General features: G+C 42.2%; 1 protein-coding gene across 1 annotated transcript in view; it reads left to right on the plus strand.

The window, feature by feature from the left end:
* Window positions 1–18,975, plus strand: part of PTPRG (protein tyrosine phosphatase receptor type G) — a 401,938-nt gene extending 382,963 nt beyond the window's left edge. The window contains exons 16-29 of the mRNA XM_086755857.1: window positions 1,652–1,748; window positions 3,411–3,493; window positions 3,721–3,855; window positions 4,088–4,222; window positions 4,626–4,798; window positions 5,940–6,075; window positions 6,417–6,563; window positions 8,385–8,478; window positions 9,736–9,812; window positions 10,241–10,369; window positions 12,692–12,838; window positions 13,641–13,783; window positions 16,870–17,005; window positions 17,710–18,975. Coding sequence (XP_086611983.1) covers window positions 1,652–1,748; window positions 3,411–3,493; window positions 3,721–3,855; window positions 4,088–4,222; window positions 4,626–4,798; window positions 5,940–6,075; window positions 6,417–6,563; window positions 8,385–8,478; window positions 9,736–9,812; window positions 10,241–10,369; window positions 12,692–12,838; window positions 13,641–13,783; window positions 16,870–17,005; window positions 17,710–17,856 — 1,779 coding nt within the window. The 3' untranslated portion in view covers window positions 17,857–18,975. The remainder of the gene's footprint in view (window positions 1–1,651; window positions 1,749–3,410; window positions 3,494–3,720; window positions 3,856–4,087; window positions 4,223–4,625; window positions 4,799–5,939; window positions 6,076–6,416; window positions 6,564–8,384; window positions 8,479–9,735; window positions 9,813–10,240; window positions 10,370–12,691; window positions 12,839–13,640; window positions 13,784–16,869; window positions 17,006–17,709) is intronic.
* Window positions 18,976–19,428: the final 453 nt, after the last annotated feature.

Genomic DNA, 19,428 nt, shown 5'->3' on the forward strand with positions numbered 1-19,428 from the left:
TGACAGGCAGAATTAGGGGAAACGCACACTTTAATGTGTTTTTTTTTTTTTTCATTTCTGTGATAGAAATGGAACTATGAAAATTCTATTAGGGGCAGCTGAGAGTTTTGCTTTATTCCTCTTTGTCTTTGCTCAGCTCATCTCCTTGAATGTAGTATGTTTCTCCCTATGGAGAAGGAGGGAGAGAGAGAAGCAATTGCTATTTGGGAGTGTCATGTGGCTATAAAAGCTATAAAATGCTCAAGGTTTTAGTATACTTCGCACTTTTAAAATGTAAATGCTGGGAAAGATATCAAAATTGCTATGCAAGTCCTTTGTGAAATGGCTGCATAATGCTGAACTCGGTTACATCTGCTGTTTGTATAGCATTTCTCTTGATAATTCTTCTCTGTCACTTAGCTCGTGATCTTTGTAGCAGCTGTGAGCTCCTAATGACTTTCCCTCTTAGGCAGGTTCTATACTGTTGTTTTTAAAGCCTGAAGTACAAAGTAATTTGGCGCTTACCCCTGCATCCTTGGGGAAAATTGGTTGTTTGGTGCGATTTCTGGGACTTGCGAAAGATTTGAATAAATAGAGTATCTTCCACAACTTCGTAAACTCCAAACATTGATATATTTTTCAAAAATGTGCTTAAAAGAAAATACTGATAAAAAGAGGTTTAACTTTTTCAGGAGGATTGTGCTTAAATAGCAAAAAAAATAAATCTTGGAGGTGGTATCGCACATGAGTTCTAGTGATTCAGTTTGCAAGGCAGTCTCTGAAGTGTCTAACTCTCTAGGACAATCTGGCCAAGGGGAACAGCTGGTTTTCTTTAGAGTCAGGGAAAAGACCCTCCATAGCCCCGTTTCAGTAGCCCTCTATTCTGTTGTTGGACAGGGTAAGTAAGGGGTAGGTTAAGAACTAAAACAGTCAATGGGAATGAGGTATCTAACCTACAGCCTCGACTAGACAGAAATCTGCACTTCTAGCTTCATTAACACCTTGGCAAGCCTGGCCTCTTTCTTCTTTGGAAATGTATATATTTGTGGATGCAACCTTTTCTCATTTTCACTGTATCGTGGGCTGTTAATCAGTGTCCACGCAGTGGTATTTAAAGCACTCGCTGGTATCTTCAGAGATCTATTTTATTTATATTTTGTAAAAGGCATCTCCCTGTAGAGAACTAACAAAAGGTCAGCACCAAACCTAAATGTCAGAAACCCTCTTTTGAGAGGTTATAAGCAGATAAGTTGTCCAGCGGTCAAAGGCTTCTGTGGAACTGGATTTTTGTGCGTAGTTTCTTAGACTGCACCGGCCATTCTTCCCTTTGAGGGACTCTTCCCTGTCTTCCCCTTCCCAAGAGGGGACAGAGTGGGAATCACAGGGGATGCAGTGGGTGGGCTGCTGGTCTGAGGGAACAGTTGGCCCTCGGGGTGCCCAAAGTGCATCTGTCACCAAGTCTGTGGAGAGGAGCATAACCGCAAGCCAGGGAGCCGTGAACACGGCTGCGTTTGCGCAGACCACATCGTACAGGGCAACTGAAGGACTCCATTCAACCCAGCAATTAAGATATCGATATTTTAAACATGATTTCTGTGAGCTGTTGCGAAAGGAGATAAAGCTTAGATTTTTGGACTGACACATTTTCCATTCGAATAATTTTTATGCCTAGGAAGTGCAGCGCTGTACAGCTGACATGAACATCACTGCGGAGCATTCCAACCACCCCGACAACAAGCACAAGAACAGATACATCAACATCCTAGCCTGTAAGTAAGCACAATGAATCAACCCAAAAAGGCACTCTCCTCTCGCAGTGTGACTGGAAAAGGCAGGTGGCTTCAAGTTATGTTATTGCACAGTAATTAATAAACATGTGAAAGTGTGGCTGGGAGATCGTTTCCCTGCTAAAGGCAGTGGATGTTGTGACTGCTCTGGGGCCAGGATTTCACTCCAGCTTCTGATTTAAAATATTTTGCAGCTTGATGTTCCAAGCGTAGTTTTAGAAGTATCAGTTTGGTGTCAAATTTTGTGCAGGAATAACTGGGATAAATTGATGATCGAAGCTCTTCTGCCCGCTAATCTCTGAAAACTGGCCTAAGGGAAGTGCATGGTGGGGCAAAGAGTTTTATTGATGATCCCTGGGATTCCCTTAGAATCCCAAAGGTGCTACATCTTACAGAATGTATCTGCTGCATTTCAAACTGCTTCAGCTGTGAGCATGACTTGGACAAACAGTGATCTCTATAGCACAGTGCAGGCTTTGCCTGTATTCCACCGAGAACTGCAAATCTGGACTCTGCTCTAGAATGCAAATTATTGCAGGTCTGGGATGGAAGTGCATTAACTTTTTCCATATTGTTTTCTGATGTGGAACGAGTGGCAGATGCAGCACTGTGGTTTAGGAACAACGATGGAGAGCCACTGGTAAGAAGTTCACAATGTTCATAAACATTGCAGTAAATCTAAATGGTTTGGTGGCACAGGAAAGAAATGTATGTCTTTAACATATTCTCAGAAGTAATCAAGGTGTCGACTGAGGGCCAATTCCCAGACCTGTGAAAGACTTGCTGTGTGTCCTTGGGTGAGGGAATTCATTGCAGATGTCCCAACTCTGACTGTAGACATAGATGTCTGGTCCCTCTAGGCCCAAAGAGAGGAGTACTGTTGGAGGAGAACTGGAGCAGGCACTTCAGTCCTCCAGATTGCCCCTGGAGCAACCTCTCTTTCCACTGGTGTTCAAGGAAGGCAACTGTAACCAGATTCTTCATGCTTAAAGTTAGTCCACGTGTCTCATCTCTGCGTGTGTTGGAAGCACCTCCCAGCTGCTGCCTAGAAGCAGGAGAAGGATTGCAGGTTTTTTTTCTGATTTAACCCAGAAGTCAAGCATTTGGGTGGAAGAAAGAGAGGAGCTAAAGAGCATGACCTAAAGTCGGTCCTCTTGGTGTGGCGAAGAAGTGAGGGTGTTCACTCAGCTCCCAGAGCCAGTAGAGCTGTCTGAGCCCAGCACCAAGTGGAGGACAATACACTTAGACGCTGAGCCAAGCACAGGCAGCTGTACTGCCTGCGAGAGCTGAGCTGGTGTCTCCGCGTGGTGTTACATGGCCCCGTGGGTGCCCTGGCTCTTTGAATCACGCCACACTCCATGGTGTGCATGATCCTAGAGATCTTGTTCCTGAGGCTCCAGTGTCCTTTACAGAGAAGTTGTCCCAGCAAGAACCACATACTTCAAGGGATGTGAAGCCTGAGGACTTGCTACCACAAGCAGATGACCAAGAACAGATACTTCCAGCTCCCCCTTGACTCCAATCCAAAGCCCGTTTCTTCCGTGTATTAATAAGGGCTACTCTAATCCTAGGAAATGGGATGTTTACCTGCAGCTCTGCACTGTGTTTCCTTAATGCTTCTTTGCTCTGTTCTTTATCCTGCAGATGATCACAGCAGGGTGAAGCTAAGGCCTTTACCAGGAAAAGATTCTAAGCACAGTGACTACATTAATGCTAATTATGTCGATGTAAGTTGCTTAAATTGTTTATTCTTCTCTAACTCTGAATCCTTCCACAAGGAGGAAGAATTGTCACTTGTGAAGTGGTCATGTTTCCCAACTTCATCTGATAATTCTGCTACAAATTCCTCGCTATTCTGAATGAGAAAGGCAGCTTTCTTTGTTACCTGTAAAATATTAATATGTCTGCCATGATATTGCTTTCATCTCACTTGGCATTATGGTTTTCTTTGAAGGGTTACAACAAAGCAAAAGCCTACATTGCTACCCAGGGACCTTTAAAGTCTACCTTTGAAGATTTCTGGAGGATGATTTGGGAACAAAATACTGGAATCGTTGTCATGATCACAAACCTTGTTGAAAAAGGAAGAGTAAGAGATTTTCTAGTTTGTTAGCACCTTACCACCTCCCCAGATCACGTGGGCGAAATTTGGTTTTAAATGGTTTGGGATTATATATATAGCTGAGATATATATATGATGATATATATAACTAACATAATAGAGGGATACACAGCTAGCCATGATTTTACTTTTTTAAAAAACTCTAAACACAAATGTAAACACACCTTTAGCCAACCCACCCAACTCTGTCTTTGTTCAGAGAAAATGCGATCAGTACTGGCCGTCAGAGAACAGCGAGGAGTATGGCAACATAATCGTCACGCTGAAGAGCACAAACATTCATGCCTGCTACACTGTGCGCCGCTTCACAGTCAGGAACACGAAGATGAAAAAGGTGAGTAAAGCCGTCCCTGTTCTCATCCAGATGCCTTCTGGCTTGTGTAGGATGCAAGGCACACAGGAGGGAAACTCAGCATTTGCACAGGCAGCTTGAAGTAGCAGGTGGATGGGAAATAAGTAAGCCGGGATTACAAGGAACCTGGTGAAAGGTTTAGCCTGTATTTCTTTTTCTCAAGTTGACTGCTGCTTTGGTGTCACAGTTATTGCTGTTATTACCTGTTCCCACATGTATTTTAACTTGATCTCTGTCTCCACCTAGCAGGAGGCAAAGCTACAAAAGATTTCTTCTGTTAAAGAGTCCAGCGCTTTTTCAGCTGAGCAAGCCAGTAGGATTGAGTATCTTTGCACACTTCTCTTCCCTAATTCTTCTCTTCTTTCTGTGCACCCTTTGCATGCAGGGTCAGAAAGGAAACCCCAAAGGGCGGCAGAACGAGAGGACGGTTATTCAGTATCACTACACTCAGTGGCCTGACATGGGTGTGCCGGAGTACGCTCTGCCCGTGCTGACCTTCGTTAGGAGATCCTCCGCAGCCAGAACGCCGGACATGGGACCAGTGGTGGTGCACTGCAGGTATGATGGGTGTGATTAACTGCTTCGTGGCAAGCATCCCCAGGGCACAGTGTGTGCTCTTACATGCCAGCTAAGACGAACGCCATACATTATTAACACAGAGGGAGTGTGCTAGCCCCATGGGAGTGGAGGTAGACATGAGCTTCCTTTGCCTACATCTTAAGACAGCTCCAATGCAAAAGCTTCCCAGTTGCATTAACAAAACCCTGTGTCATGATACTGAGCTGCTGATGTGAAGTTCCTTGTTTGTAGCCTGCCTGTTCAGTGTGTGGGCAGGGCAGGATCACCTCTGCCAGCAACCAACGATGTGAATACACAGACACCTGGGCATGCAATTGCCACTGAACCACACTCACATTCGCCAGCACTTGCAGTCAACAGACAATTTCCCTTAAATGAGTTAAGGGATGTGGTCTTCATCACTGTGTGTGAGGGGGCTGTACAGCACCATAGCGAAGTGGAGAGGATGATGGGGTTTAGAGCTCCTTCCTGAGCAGAAACTGAGAGGCTCTGAAGAGTTCCCGTCTCTGTTGGGCACAGGACCACCCTTCTCCCCTGCAAGAAGCCCTGCCTCCACAGGATTAGCCCCCTCTTATACTCTTCTGTAGTACTAGTAGCACTTGTTTTTCCAGAGCAGGATTACAGCTCCACTGTGAAGTTTAAGTTTTACCTCAAAACTGAAGCCAACCAGGGCAGCCCCACAGCCTGGAGCAACCTTGGTGGTCCAGGATAGCAGCAGTTTGGCATAGGGTGGATCCAACACCAGTAACAACAGCAGTGGAGACAGGACAGCCAAGTGTCAGACCGTGTGAACAGACAGAGTGTGAAATCCAGGACCACAGCAGCCCTGTACTCGCCGCCCTGGCTGGCGGGGGCCAGACAGCTTTGGTGGCACAGGCACGAGGGCTTGTGTTACGTTTGTCCTCATCTTGCAGTGCAGAGATACCCATAGAAGAGAGGAAATATACACCTGGTAAAATTCCCTGAAAACCAAAATATTTTGTTTAGAAAGTGGTATGGTTGGGGCTAGCAGGGAAATTAAAGTCTATGAACAGGAATATTTGCTTAGTTCTGTTCTGCTCTTGTGAACGTTTACTTTCATCCAGCTGTGTTACGTGGGTTTCTTTTATGTTTTCTATAGTGCTGGTGTTGGCAGAACTGGTACCTACATTGTGATAGACAGTATGCTGCAACAGATAAAAGACAAAAGCACAGTTAATGTCCTGGGTTTCCTGAAACATATCAGGACACAGCGCAACTACCTCGTCCAGACAGAGGTAAAAATTGCAGCGGGGTTGGATTTAAAGCCATGTTCATTTTAATGTTGTAATCAAAAAGAACATAGATTTTTCAGTTACATTGCTGTAAAAATTGAATGCATCACCAGCATTTTTTACACTGGAACGTCTCTCTTTTTCTAGACCAGAAACTTCAGATTTTGCTTTTGATTATTCAGAGTTGTACATGCTACACTTGTAAATGTTTATTCTGGATTTGGCAGTATTTGCATGGGTGGCTTGTTTTGCACACCCTTTCCTTTAGTGTGCTCTACCCCTCAGTTAAAGCCAGCTGTTTAGTTTATTCCGAGTGCCTACGTGACGTGCTGTTGTTTTTCTAGGAGCAGTACATTTTTATTCATGATGCCTTGTTGGAAGCCATCCTTGGGAAGGAGACTGAAGTGTCTGCAAACCAGCTGCATAGTTATGTTAACAGCATCCTCATACCTGGCATAGGAGGGAAGACACGACTAGAAAAACAGTTCAAGGTAGGGCTTATCACTGCCATCCAGAGGGACTTAATTTCCCTGCTCTCTTTTATACGGCCTATCTGGACTGTCAGTTGTCATAGATAAGGAACCAAACCAGCACACTTGATTAGCACAGCATCTAGAGAAGTTCGGTCCTCAAGGGTCTTAGCTATGCTGCTGGAAATCAGCGCTGACACTCTTGAAGTGGGAAGTGAGAAGAGGGACATGGACACTGGTTTGGAGCGTGCTGCTGGTCTCCCTGTTCCGAGGGGGACTTGGATGTTCCTGAGTCTGTGGTTAGCTTGGCTGGAAGTCTTCCTCCAAACTGGGGCTCTGATGCATATATATGGAGAAAGAAATGAAATTAGGTTCTTAGCACCACCTGCTATTTCAGCACTGTAGACAAAGAATTAAAAATGTTTTAAGACCAGGAAACACAATATGCCTTTCTCATTGCTAATAACTAAGCTTGCTGCTTTTCCCTGCTGTGTCATAGCTACTTTCATCCTGGCCAAAGTAAATTTTTTGGCCCAGATCTCCTATTTGAAACCTAAGATTTTCTGATTGCGTTTTATTTGAATGCATTTAGAAATATTTTGTGAGACTGTGTATCATAAGAAGATTATACGTGACATCTGTTTTCACAGCTAAACTGACTCAGTTAATAACTACCCAAGGAACTGAAACTGTTAAATTATACCAGGTGCCAAGCTATTAAAAAAATGAACAGGCGCTTCTCTGAATTCACTTGTAGAAATCTCAGTACTTCCCCCTCAGTCAAGACATTCCAGATGCTTAATTACTAAATCAAAGAAACAAGCGCACGTGCACATACGCACACACAAAATGCAGCAGGAGAAAAAGATTTCTTATTAAAAAAAAATGATGCACTTTTACAAACAATACTAAATTATATGTATAAAGATGACTTCTGGCAAAATCTCAATACCTTAAGTGCCATTTTCAGAGATTACTTTCTCTGCCAACATTGCACAGGTATTTAGAAACCCCGTACCTCCTACTGGGGCTTGTGCCGGTACACAGATGAGTTGAGTGCTGTCTTGTTTAGAGTGTATTTGAAACTGTGACGTGACCAGCAGCAATTATTAAATCTTTCTGTCGTTTTTGCTGCTACCACAGAGCTGGGAGAAAATAACTTGTACACATGCCCTGGTACATTCAACCATCTTAGAGTAAAATTACGCTGAGTAATGAGTTGCTAGTGCAGGAGATAATAAGCCACCCTCACTCTCTTTGCCCTGGTAGTTTCCCCATACACTGGGGGAATATCCAGATACAAATCTTCCTCTCTGACTTTTTTTTTGTGCCTGTGAACAGCCCAGAATGAACTTGGCAGCCCAGAGAATGTAACCTATGGCCATAGATCTCAGATGCTGGCATGGTGGGTTCCCCAAAGGCCTAGCAGAAAAAGAAATTCTGCAGAAATTATCTGGCTTTTCTTTTAGAAGAAAACATAAAAGTTTTGTTGTTGTTTTATTTTGCTAGCTTTTATTCCTTGAGACCTTCTTCCAACTGAACATATCTGCATGTCTTTGAAATATATTCTCAAAGATAACTAAACGTAGTGTTCTGTGAAAGTACATTTTGATGGAACTTCATTTTCAGGATGTTTTGAAGCTGAGAGCTGCAGAGATCTTTTTATCCATTAAACATGTTGTGTGAAAAGGATGATTTCCATTGGCATCTGGAGTACTTTAAACAAGTTTAACAATGCAGTTTATTCTTCTACTGTTGCATCTTCGCAGGAGTTGGCAAAGAAACCTCCTCTCTTCATTTAGAGCACTATGAGGACTGACTTACTACTTTATTCTCTTTCAGCTGGTTACACAGTGTAATGCAAAATATGTGGAATGCTTCAGTGCTCAGAAAGACTGCAACAAAGAGAAAAACAGGAACTCATCAGTTGTGCCGTGTAAGATCACATCTTTGGTTTGATTACTGCCTAGCATAACATTTTGTACTGAATTCTCCCGGTGTTATGCATGAAAAGGCATAGCCACTAGGAAGGAGAAATGTAATCTTTTGTTCAGACCAAGCTGCCTTGTCTTTCAGAATTACCCCGATGCAACTGAATGAAAGAAGATAGTTACAGTGTCAGCCAGATACAGTGTCCAAGTGAAATGTTAATTTGAATTGCTTAAGAATTTGAATAATTAGGTAGGGGATAAATCCATGGAATACTGAGAGAATTACTTTGATATGCTCCCAGCTCAGGTGACATCTCCCAGTGTGATTGGCACAAATTGTTTGAAATTCAGCTACTACGCTCCACTTCTGCGTGTGAGCCTTCCCCAGATTTGAGGATATGTAGTACCCCAGGCCACAGTTTCACAGTCATTAATATGGAATCTGTGCATGGCTGCCAAGCAGTATGAATTTGTGCATGGGCACAGCGTCCTTCCCATCGTGTTACCCAGAGTACAGGACGTACAGGACAGATGATAGCCCAGCTAGCACCAAGTAGTAATGTCACAGATACTGTCTGTCATGAAGTTTGTTAATAAAAAGGGAAGTCATCCAGCTATATTCTAAAAACAAATGTGGACAGGGCAGAAATAGCCTATACGACTGCCACGTAGCTGCAGTGATTTCGGTTTGAGCCTGTCAGTTGGTTTGAGGATGCCGTTGAACCCAGCCCTCAAGCAGGGAGAAGTGTAGATCTGCTGAAGAGCACACACACGCTTCCGGGTGGTTACCCGTTGGGGAAGGGGTTTGTCTCTGGAGGTTATCTCACCCTCCAGCTGGGAGGAGTGAGCGATGGTAGTGCTACGGACTGGTAGGGAAAATAAAATAAATCAGCTGGGTTTGTGTGCTGCTGGAGACAAATGGAACACTACAGTCAAGAATTACCTGAAATCCCCTGTTATCACTGCATATACTGTTATTTGGTAATTCAGCCTGCTGTGAAAATCTTTGCTATAGTAAAATTTGATTCCTGAAATTACTTTGTCCTTGTGGGAATATTGTGCCACATTCTCTTTTATATCCTGTGTTAGCAGGCAATGCTTTAACGCAGTTAAAGTGCTGGCCTGCTCCTGCGGGAGATGGGAGCTGCACACTGTTTGGTTTGTTAACATCTGAGAAATTCTTATTTTCTGCATTGTGCCATGACCAGACTTTGATCTTTTTTTTTTTTTTTCCCCCCTCTGTGTTTTTTTTAATCTTATAGCTGAGCGTGCTAGAGTGGGCTTGGCGCCACTGCCTGGAATGAAGGGAACAGATTACATTAATGCCTCTTATATCATGGTGAGGAAGCCAACACCTAATTACAAAGTAAAATCAATTCTAAGGTGCTAAATACCAGATGCCTGTAATTGTCTTAATTCTGTATGTAATGGCTGTGTATTAACAGATGAGATTTTAACACCTTCCCCATAATGTAAAGCTATTAGCTGTGTTTTATTAAAGATTGTTGCCTAAAAAAATTAAATACAAGATGCATTTAGATGTAATGTGTATTTCCATGAGATACAGTCAAACAAATACTGGGATTTAGAGTAAATGAAAATAACAGGTACTCTGCAAAATGGAAATTGAATTATAAAATTATAGTCTGTGTGAAAATATTGTGGAATAAAATGAAATAGGGTCATTATGTGTCCCCAAAGATTAAATTAATGCTTTAAAATTATTGAAAGCAGTAAATAACGGTGTGGTTTGTTTTGCTGCAAAAGGGCTACTACAGGAGTAACGAGTTCATCATAACCCAACATCCACTGCCACATACGACTAAAGACTTCTGGCGAATGATCTGGGATCACAATGCACAGATCATCGTTATGCTGCCGGACAACCAGAGCCTGGTGAGTTAAACGTGTCCCTCCCTGCGTGGTACCACAGACATTTAGCCCAGCAGGGCACCAGCGTAGGGTCACCTAGTTACATGCTATGGATATTTTCTGATTTGAAAGCAAAAGCCAATTTTTGAGCCACCTTCTCAGACTTTGCCATAAGCTTGTTACAAAAAAAAAGACAAGTTCTGAGATGTGGGGCCTGTTTTTTGTTATCCCATTCTGCACTTGCCCCTGGGAAAGACGTCCTCAACTGAATGCACCACATTTGCTCATAGGCAGCACACCAACAATGATGACTTCTGCGAAACTCCTGAGGGCTGGATGGCTGGTGGGATGTAAGGCACTGAGGTTCCTGGGTGGCCAGAGCCACACATAAAGACTTTGAGAGGAGCAGAAATACAAAGCAGGGACAGTAGGATAGTTGCTTGTTATCTAGGGGCTTAAGGCTTAGGCCATGCAAGACGACGGCTGTGCAAGTTTACAAATGCTATTTTTTATGAAAGTAAAAAGCAAACATGTATGTTAATTTAAGTGGAAATAATGAGACAGATAGAGAGAGAGAGAATAAGGAGACACAGGTGAAGTGCTAATAGCTACTTCCAGATTTACCAGCACGTCTCAAGAGGGCGTGTTGAAAAGGATTAAGAACTAAACGGTTCATTTTTTCACGCACGCATCACTGAGGTGAATAGATGATTGTAGATGAGAGTGGAAGAGAAACCACCTTCATTACAGCAGGAAAATAGCAGTCATGAGGGGCTACTAAAGAGGCAGCAGTCGATACGCTTCCTGTGTGTGGCGCGATGAAAAGGATTGCAGGCACTGCAAGGCGAAGAGCGTTCGGAGAAATCCGATCGAATCTGAAAGCACTAATGAAATGAAAGTGTGTCAGGTGGAAATGAAGAGGCTGATTTTGTCTTTACAAGTACATGAAATAGCTCTGCAGAACAATAGGGATTAAAGGGTAAAGGAGGAAGGCTGCACTCGGCCACATCCTTTGCAAAGATGCATGGTCCTTGCTTTCACCTTCACCATTCCCAGGGTGGAGGTTGGTCAGCAGGGCAGTAGCATCCTTGCATTGGCCTAGTGTTTGTTGGCTGGCCAGGAGGAGTGGCACAGGACTGAGACTGTGTCAAGGTGCTGAATGTGTAATGCCAAAGGACGAGATGATAATGCATGCTGGTGCTGCATGAGGACCTGTCATTTGGCAGGACAGGTCACTCCCTTGGTGTTCAGCAACATTACGCTGCTTGCTGGCATCCCTGCACACTGAGGGCAGAATTTTCAAAGCACTCAGAGGACTTAGGACCCTAAGTCCCATTTTTAGAATAAACATTTAAGGCACAAATCTCAACAGTCTTTTGCATATCATGTGCGTGAAGGCTCCAGGCCCACAGAAATAAATCTGTTTAGAGGCATGCTCATGGCCACAGCAGGATGAGCAGGTTTGTAGCTCTTGTTTTCTCAGGAGTAAAACACAAGTTGTTCAGAGATGGAGGCATGCAGTGCCACGCATGCTGCCCGGGCAGCTTCTGTGCTTACACTCCAGGCACAGTACACCCCTGAACCCAGGAGGAGAAACAAGCTTTGCATGTTGTGGTTAGAGAGCCTAATTTTGTTTCTCTGCAGTGAATTAGGAATGCCCAGTTATTTTTTAAAGAATAGCTTTGACAGTATGTTACCTACACCCTGTCAGTGAGGCTACCTGAGCACTGAGCTGCTTCTACCTTTCATAGTCTCAATGAGATTTTATAGCATCCCTTCAGTAGATGAGTTTTGCTGGAGAAATTGTATTAAGGTAAGTCAGTGTTTTTTTCAAGACTGAGTATTTGGGTTTCTTCCTTCTTCCCCACTCCTCCCCTTGGCCCTAAAAATTCAAGCTCTACATAAGTATCCATGAGTCTCCTACCTAGACCTGATCCACAGACCTTGAATTTTAGATTAGACCACAATAAACACAAATTAAACACAATAAGCAATTAATTTTTAAAGGTCAATGAGTTTTTCTAAACAGATACCTGACTTTCATGCAAAACTGTGTAGGCAGGAGGTAATAAAGCCTGGGATACAATATAAAGGTTAAGTATGAGTGAGCTAAGATAACCATTTCCCCATGAAACCAATTAAAAAGCAGATGTTACCTGTTTGGACACACAAAGGATCTGGCAAGCTTTCTGCCTACTGTAATAGTAAATCTGTTTTAGACACAAATGTTTTTTAAAGGTCAGCTCCTGATCATCTCTGTCAAACCATTTTTTTAATCCACTGGATTTTTCAGTCACGCACAAGGTATCTGAAAGGCTGCAGTAGTGTGTTGTTTCATTCCTCCAGGCAGAAGATGAGTTTGTGTACTGGCCAAGTCGTGAGGAATCCATGAACTGTGAGGCCTTTACTGTGACCCTTATCAGCAAAGACAGACTGTGCCTCTCTAACGAAGAGCAAATTATCATCCATGACTTTATCCTTGAAGCTACCCAGGTAAAATAAACCTCCAAATGTGGGTCTTGGCTTTTCACCAAAATGTTATTGATGTCATTTAAACATGGAAGAAGAAGAGCTCAGAAACACTTTTGAAAAGGATTTACTTGTAAATGCATGTGCATGCCTGTTGCTCGGAAGGGAAAAGGTGTTCTCGTTGGCTCCTTCTCCCTCTCACATCATCTGCTTCCAGGTGGATTCCTCCAGCTAGTGAGACTGTAGTATTAACTGCTTGTCTTCTTTGAAAGTAAAGACGTGGGTTTTTCATTTCGAAATCACACAAGTAGTTTGAATTATTCTTGTAAAGTACACTAAGGTTTATTGTCCTATTTCTGCTTATAAAATTCAGCATTTATAGTTTAATTGTTTGGGGGTCTTAATTAAGGGGTTTTACTTAAGCATATTCCTTTTGAGCTATAAACCTGCCTCTAGCTTGCCGTCAGGATTGCAGCTGGGTTTTGCTGCGAAACATTAGTTTGCAAGCCCTTTTAAATTTAATTCCGTGGTTGCTTGCCTTGTTTGATTTCTGAGCTGTAAGGGCTCTGAGAGAAGGTTTATATGGGTATAAGCCCTGATCTCAAATACAAATTCTATTAGTTAAACATTTTGTTAAAGTTACATTATTCTAGAGCATTCACTGTTGCAGAGATGCTAGAACTGTGCTTCTGTCTTCTTCATTCTCTATAAATTCTTTGGAAGGAGGTATCTCTTCAGTTTGTAGTGGGGCTCTTCCCCCTTTCTACCTGGAGTGGATAAATGTGAAACTAAAGTAGCTAATGCCCAGGCTGGTTTTTCATTGCAGGATGACTACGTTCTGGAGGTTCGCCACTTTCAGTGTCCTAAATGGCCAAACCCAGATGCTCCCATAAGCAGTACCTTTGAACTTATCAATGTAATCAAGGAAGAGGCCTTAACAAGGGATGGCCCCACCATAGTTCATGATGAGTATGTCATCTCTTTTCTCCCATTTCTGTGTAGGTTGTACAAGGAGTTATTACTCAGCTACAGGACACTTGTTAGGAGTGGATGGTGTTTAGTGGCCTAGAGAACAGCATCAGAATAATTTAAATATCTAAACTTCCAGGGATGAGGTTTCAGTTGGCATCTGAGGCCAAATACATTTTGCTTAGTGTCATTTTTACGTTGGTTGTAGTCTTAGGTGGACTCAGAAAGTGAAACTGTGTTTGCTTTGTAATGTTTTTGGGTTCTTCTGCACCTGGAATTATCCCAAACAAATCCTACAGCCTGTTTCAGAACCCAGCAGAGCCCTGGTTTAGATAAGGCTCTGAGCAGCCTGATGTGGGCTTATGGAAAGCAGTTTCAAAACAGCCCTGAGCTCCTGTCTAGCAGCTCAGGTTTGATGTGCCATGTAAGACAGAACAAGCTCGGCTCAGCCGTGTCTCAGGATGAGCGGCAGAGGTATCTCATGACAAAGGGCCCGGGTTCTCTGAGAGCAGATTTATTTTTCCTCCTCCTGCTTCCCCAAAAACACTCCAAGGGGCCCATATGGTGCCAGGTGGGAGGGAGGGAGCCTGCTAACACGGGACCAGCATGCCCCAACACTTGTCTCTCTTGTAGTGCAGTGGTGAGCATTGTTTTGTCAGCGATGCTTGAATGCCCAGTTATAAAGGGATGCTAAATATTGCATTGCATGTTAGTACTTTGCACACATTATGGAGCTGTAACATACCAGTGAAGCTGGAGCCCAGGCCTAACAGGATCTCTTTGGAGGGACTGTTTCCTGGCAGGCAGAGCGCTTCCTGGAGTCATTCTGCCATAAAATCCCAAGAAAGGCCAATTTCTGACACTGCTTGAGTTGCCCTTAGGGCAAACACTGAGGCAGCGTAAATGACTGCTCTACCTGCAGCCCCCCTGCGCTTGAGTCCATCAGACCTTTCATCACTGCTACAAAACAGAGTTAGCAGGAAAGTCTTGGAAATCTTTACATTTTGTGGAAAAACGTTGTTACCATGCTCTGGTATTTCAGTGGTCGGATCAGCGTTTGTGCTGATGTGCGATCGCGTGCCGGTATCGGCCGTCGCTGAAAGAGTTTTCACTTCACATCGGTGTGTTGCTGCTGTAAAAGGTTTTTCCCAGCTGACTCCTGCAAATGGTGCCTTGGGCTGCAGCACGTAGTTTTTCTCCCACCATCTCCTGCCTTGCTAATGCACAGTGTAAGCTCTGTTGCCTTTTGCCAGCACTGATTAATTCCAGGCTAGTTTTAATATTCATGCTTTGGGTAGTCTGAAGTGAGGTTTTGCTACTCTTGCAGTATTTAAGATTATGTTTTACAAAATTAGAACCATTATTGATTTGGGCATTTCATGCTAGACCAAAAAAAAAAAAAAATCAAAATTGCATTTCTAACAGTGCTGAGTCATTCTTTCTGTAAATTACTCTTTTGGTTTATTTGTCATATTCAATGATTTTATTTTTATGCCTAATACATAATGTGGATTCTGCTTTTCATTGGAGCCTAAGCAAATGTAGCTGAAAATGAAAATTTCCATTTACTACATGCAGCAACTATATCACATAATCCACTAATAATTACAACTGCATATTAATTCCAAATATATGAATTTGCAGATACTAAATGCATGTGGTATTTAGGAAGTACGTGGTGGAATGAACTTGATAACAACATTTCAAAGAAGTTCAGAAATTCCAACTTGAGACAGTTGTCCAGATTTTTGAGTATAACTGACCGTATATAGGCAACTGCATAATTTTCTGCAGAAAAGCTTTCAGATTGTTGGGAGCTGGAGGTTACCAGCCCAAGTAAAAACGAGTCCATGAGACCCTCACAGGCATTTCGTTGTGTTCCATCGGGCACGAGCATTGGCCATTTTGCCCATTATCACCATAGCTCATCAGTCACAGCCATTTATATCGTTCTGCAGAAGCCCTGCTGCTTCTCCTGTAGACTTCATCAAATGTAGCAGATCTGTTGTGATCTGATTTCTGTTTCCCATTTCTAAGCAAATTGAGTTTGCAAAAATCATATGAAATTAAGTCAGCATATGTCTTGTTTTCCACAGGAATGTTGTAAAAAATCCTAGTGGTAATCTTACAATACCAGATGGCATTGCAGCACTTGCCGATTATTTAAGTTTTCATGTACAGTTCTCCAGACGGTTTACAGAGCAAATCAGCACCAAGACTGGGTTGGGACATTTAGACACAGATTTTCTCAAAGTCACGGAGCAGACCCATGGCACAGCCAGGACAGAATTTCAGTCTCCTGAGAGCTGGGAGAGCAGAGGACACTTGAGGCTCCTCAGAAGCAGTTATGAGCCCCTGTTGCTTAGGATCCTCTATCCCATGCCCCACAACTGCACGCTGATTCAAGCACACCCACAGCTTTACCAGCAGTAAGATTTCTCCCTGACCAGTATCTCAAGGACACGTTGAGTCATGCTTCTGATGAATAACCGTTGCTTGGGTTCTTACTAAATGGCAGCGCAGCTCAACTCTTCAGAATCCGTAATGTCTCTTGGGTGCCCAGCTCGGGGATGTTGTGTTTTGCCGATGAATCAGACCTAAGGAAGACTTTGAGATGTGCCCCATTTACTTGTGAGCACCTTGTATGTATGTTAGTTTTCTGTAAATGTGAGATGTGGAGGAAGAAGCAAAGTCTCATTTCTTTCTAATCGTTTATGTTTTGCTTGAGCTCCCACTAATGAATTTAAAATACGCTCAGCTATAATGTGGATGCCTTCAGTACCGTGGCATGTGAGAACTGATTTCAGTGTTACAGTCTCCAGGCTGGGTATTTTTAAATGGCTCATGTTCTTCTCATGATACAATTCATTGTATTGAATACTGCAGACATCCTGAGCTGACTGGTGTAGCATCAAATTTCTTCTATAAATTAAAATGACTAAAAATGAGCCAGTATAAAACAAGCACTTAATAGATACAAAGATGAACTACGGTAATCAAATAAGACTATAGCATCATTTTCATGGCTCTGTGTCAGTGCCCAGGTATGTTTCTGAGTAACTTATCCTTTTGGTGTGGTTTTTCAGGTATGGAGCTGTGTCAGCGGGAACGCTATGTGCCCTTACCACTCTGTCCCAGCAGCTAGAGAATGAAAATGCTGTCGATGTTTTCCAGGTGGCAAAGATGATAAATCTTATGCGGCCTGGAGTATTTACAGACATTGTAAGTCTTTACATGGAATATAAATTGATAGTTTACATGGTTTTCATGTGAGATGAAAAGCATGATCTAAAACACGTATTCTGTATGTTATCAAGCCCTACTGCATCTGCTACCAAGCAGAATTTGCATTTGGGCTTTTTTTGTATAGTTGTCATTTTTTATGAACCTGGAACCCACATTCTAAGTCTCGGATTTGCAATTAAGCTTATTTCTCATGCGGTTAGGGGGCCACTGTTCAGGCAGCCGGAGCAGACAAGGACCTTTCAGCTTGTCATCATCCCCTGCCAACCCTGTAAGTTAAGCTCTGCTATTTAAACCTGGCAGGTTTGTGATCTGTTGGAGTGCAACAGGGCAGGTAGAGCTACAGGGAGATAAAACTGCTTGGAGCGCAGCGAGAGCAGTGTCCTTGTCTCAGTGTGCGTGGCTCTGCCGGTACAAGGGAATAACCTGAGGGTGAGCTGTGGGCTCAGGTATTGTCCTGCCCTCCTGTAGTGTTTAATAATAGATCAGGCATAATGTAATCTACCCAAAACTGGAATTTTGGGTTGACAAGGTTGAACTAGATTAATGGAGGTAATTGCTCTGTAAGTCTTTTTCTCTGCTATATGTGTGCTTCTAGTATCCTGCCATGGAAATGCCAAATTTAAGTGCCAGTCACTTATGTACACTGAAAGGATTGAAATAAGTTGTCTTTTCTTTTCCAGGAACAGTACCAGTTTCTTTATAAGGCAATGCTAAGCTTGGTCAGCACTAAGGAAAATGGAAACGGTCCCATGACACTGGACAAAAATGGTGCTGTGATGGCCAGTGATGAATCTGATCCTGCAGAAAGCATGGAGTCTCTTGTCTAATTGGAAATCTGAAAAGGCACTTCATTTGTAGAACTTCTGAAGACTGAGCGAACTTTTTTGAGGCCTTTTTTGCCAGACTCTAGGTTATACAATAACCCAATTACTTTTTTACACTGATAAAAGTTTTGATATTTATTTTTTGCCATTTTATGTCTTAATGGTATCCTACTGAGCATTTGCACCTCTGTTTATTTCACACAGTGAAACGCAATTTTATCTAGTTTGCACTATATGATCAGTGTTACTGCCTATAATATTCTAATACAAGACAAGCCCTGATGTGACATTCCATGACAACAAACATATGCTTTTTCTGTTTTATTTAAATGCAGTGAAGTTTTCCTAACTGCAGTGACCCTCGAATCTTAAATCTTGAATGCTAGGCCAGATGGATTCTTTCTACGACAGATACTGTACCCCTTCATACCATATTTATTATTTTAATGATCATGTCACAGTTTTGGTAATGGTATTCTGCATTCCAGTGGAGTGGATGAGCAGTGTTCATCCTTTCTTGACAAAACGTGGCAGGTGATTATTAGCTACAGTGAAGGTGTAATGATAGCCTTGTGGAGCTGAAACAATTATTTCTGTATTGTTTCAAATTGCTGTTTTGTACACGTACAGACCTAAGACTTGCTTCACATGGAATATATAAATTACATACAATATAATTATAAATTAGATGCAATTCATGTGGGACGCAGTGATAGGTTTTGAATTTACAATTTCAGTTTCCCCATGTATTGAGAAAAATGTCAATTTTAGTTTTTATCCAGCCCTATGATGGGAAAGTATTTTGTTTTTATTCTCATCAGAGCCAATACAGTGAGAAATCTACAACCCAAAATCAGACCTGTTTTCAGATATATTGAAGGTAGCAATATTTTACATTACTAAGCTATTCAATATTTTAAACACATTAATTTTAATTACTATTTCTTGAATATGACCTCACACCTAATGGTATGTTACATGATGACAGGCGTTTCTTAATTTCATAACTGTTAGATGCCATTTTTACAGGTGTGTAATTTTCATACTTTAGTGCTAAAACATAAAGTACTGATCCATATTTACTGGTGAAGCAAACTAATAAAAAAACTACCTATAAAGTTACATTCTCCCTCTTTTTTTTTTGCCAGACTAATTCTTTAGCACAAACCTAGCTTATTGTGTTTTCCCTCCCACACCAATAAAACGGTTTCCCCTAGATTATATAAATAATTGAATTACTGTTTGGAGCATTTAAGTATACATCCTCACTGGCTCTCTTTTCCTTTGTACTCGGTCGCAATTCAACAAAGTCCATCCCTATTTAACAAAGGAAGTAAGCACATACTTAATTATCCTGAGAATTAAAGCTAGTCCTTCATAGCTGGGCTGAGTAGGGAGGGGTTACTGAATCTGCCTTGAGAAGGAAATAACGTAGTTCCAACCATCCTGATATTTGGTGTACAGTTAAAGGCACTATCCCTTATATATGGCATTAGTTTCTTTACTTTTAAATTTCAGCTGCACAAAACATGCACTGTAATTTTTCAGGACTTCTCAACATGTTATAGCATGTTT

The sequence above is a fragment of the Chlamydotis macqueenii genome, chromosome 10, assembly GCF_036417535.1.
Source record: "Chlamydotis macqueenii isolate bChlMac1 chromosome 10, bChlMac1.mat, whole genome shotgun sequence".
NCBI classification, from domain to species: Eukaryota; Metazoa; Chordata; class Aves; order Otidiformes; family Otididae; genus Chlamydotis; species Chlamydotis macqueenii.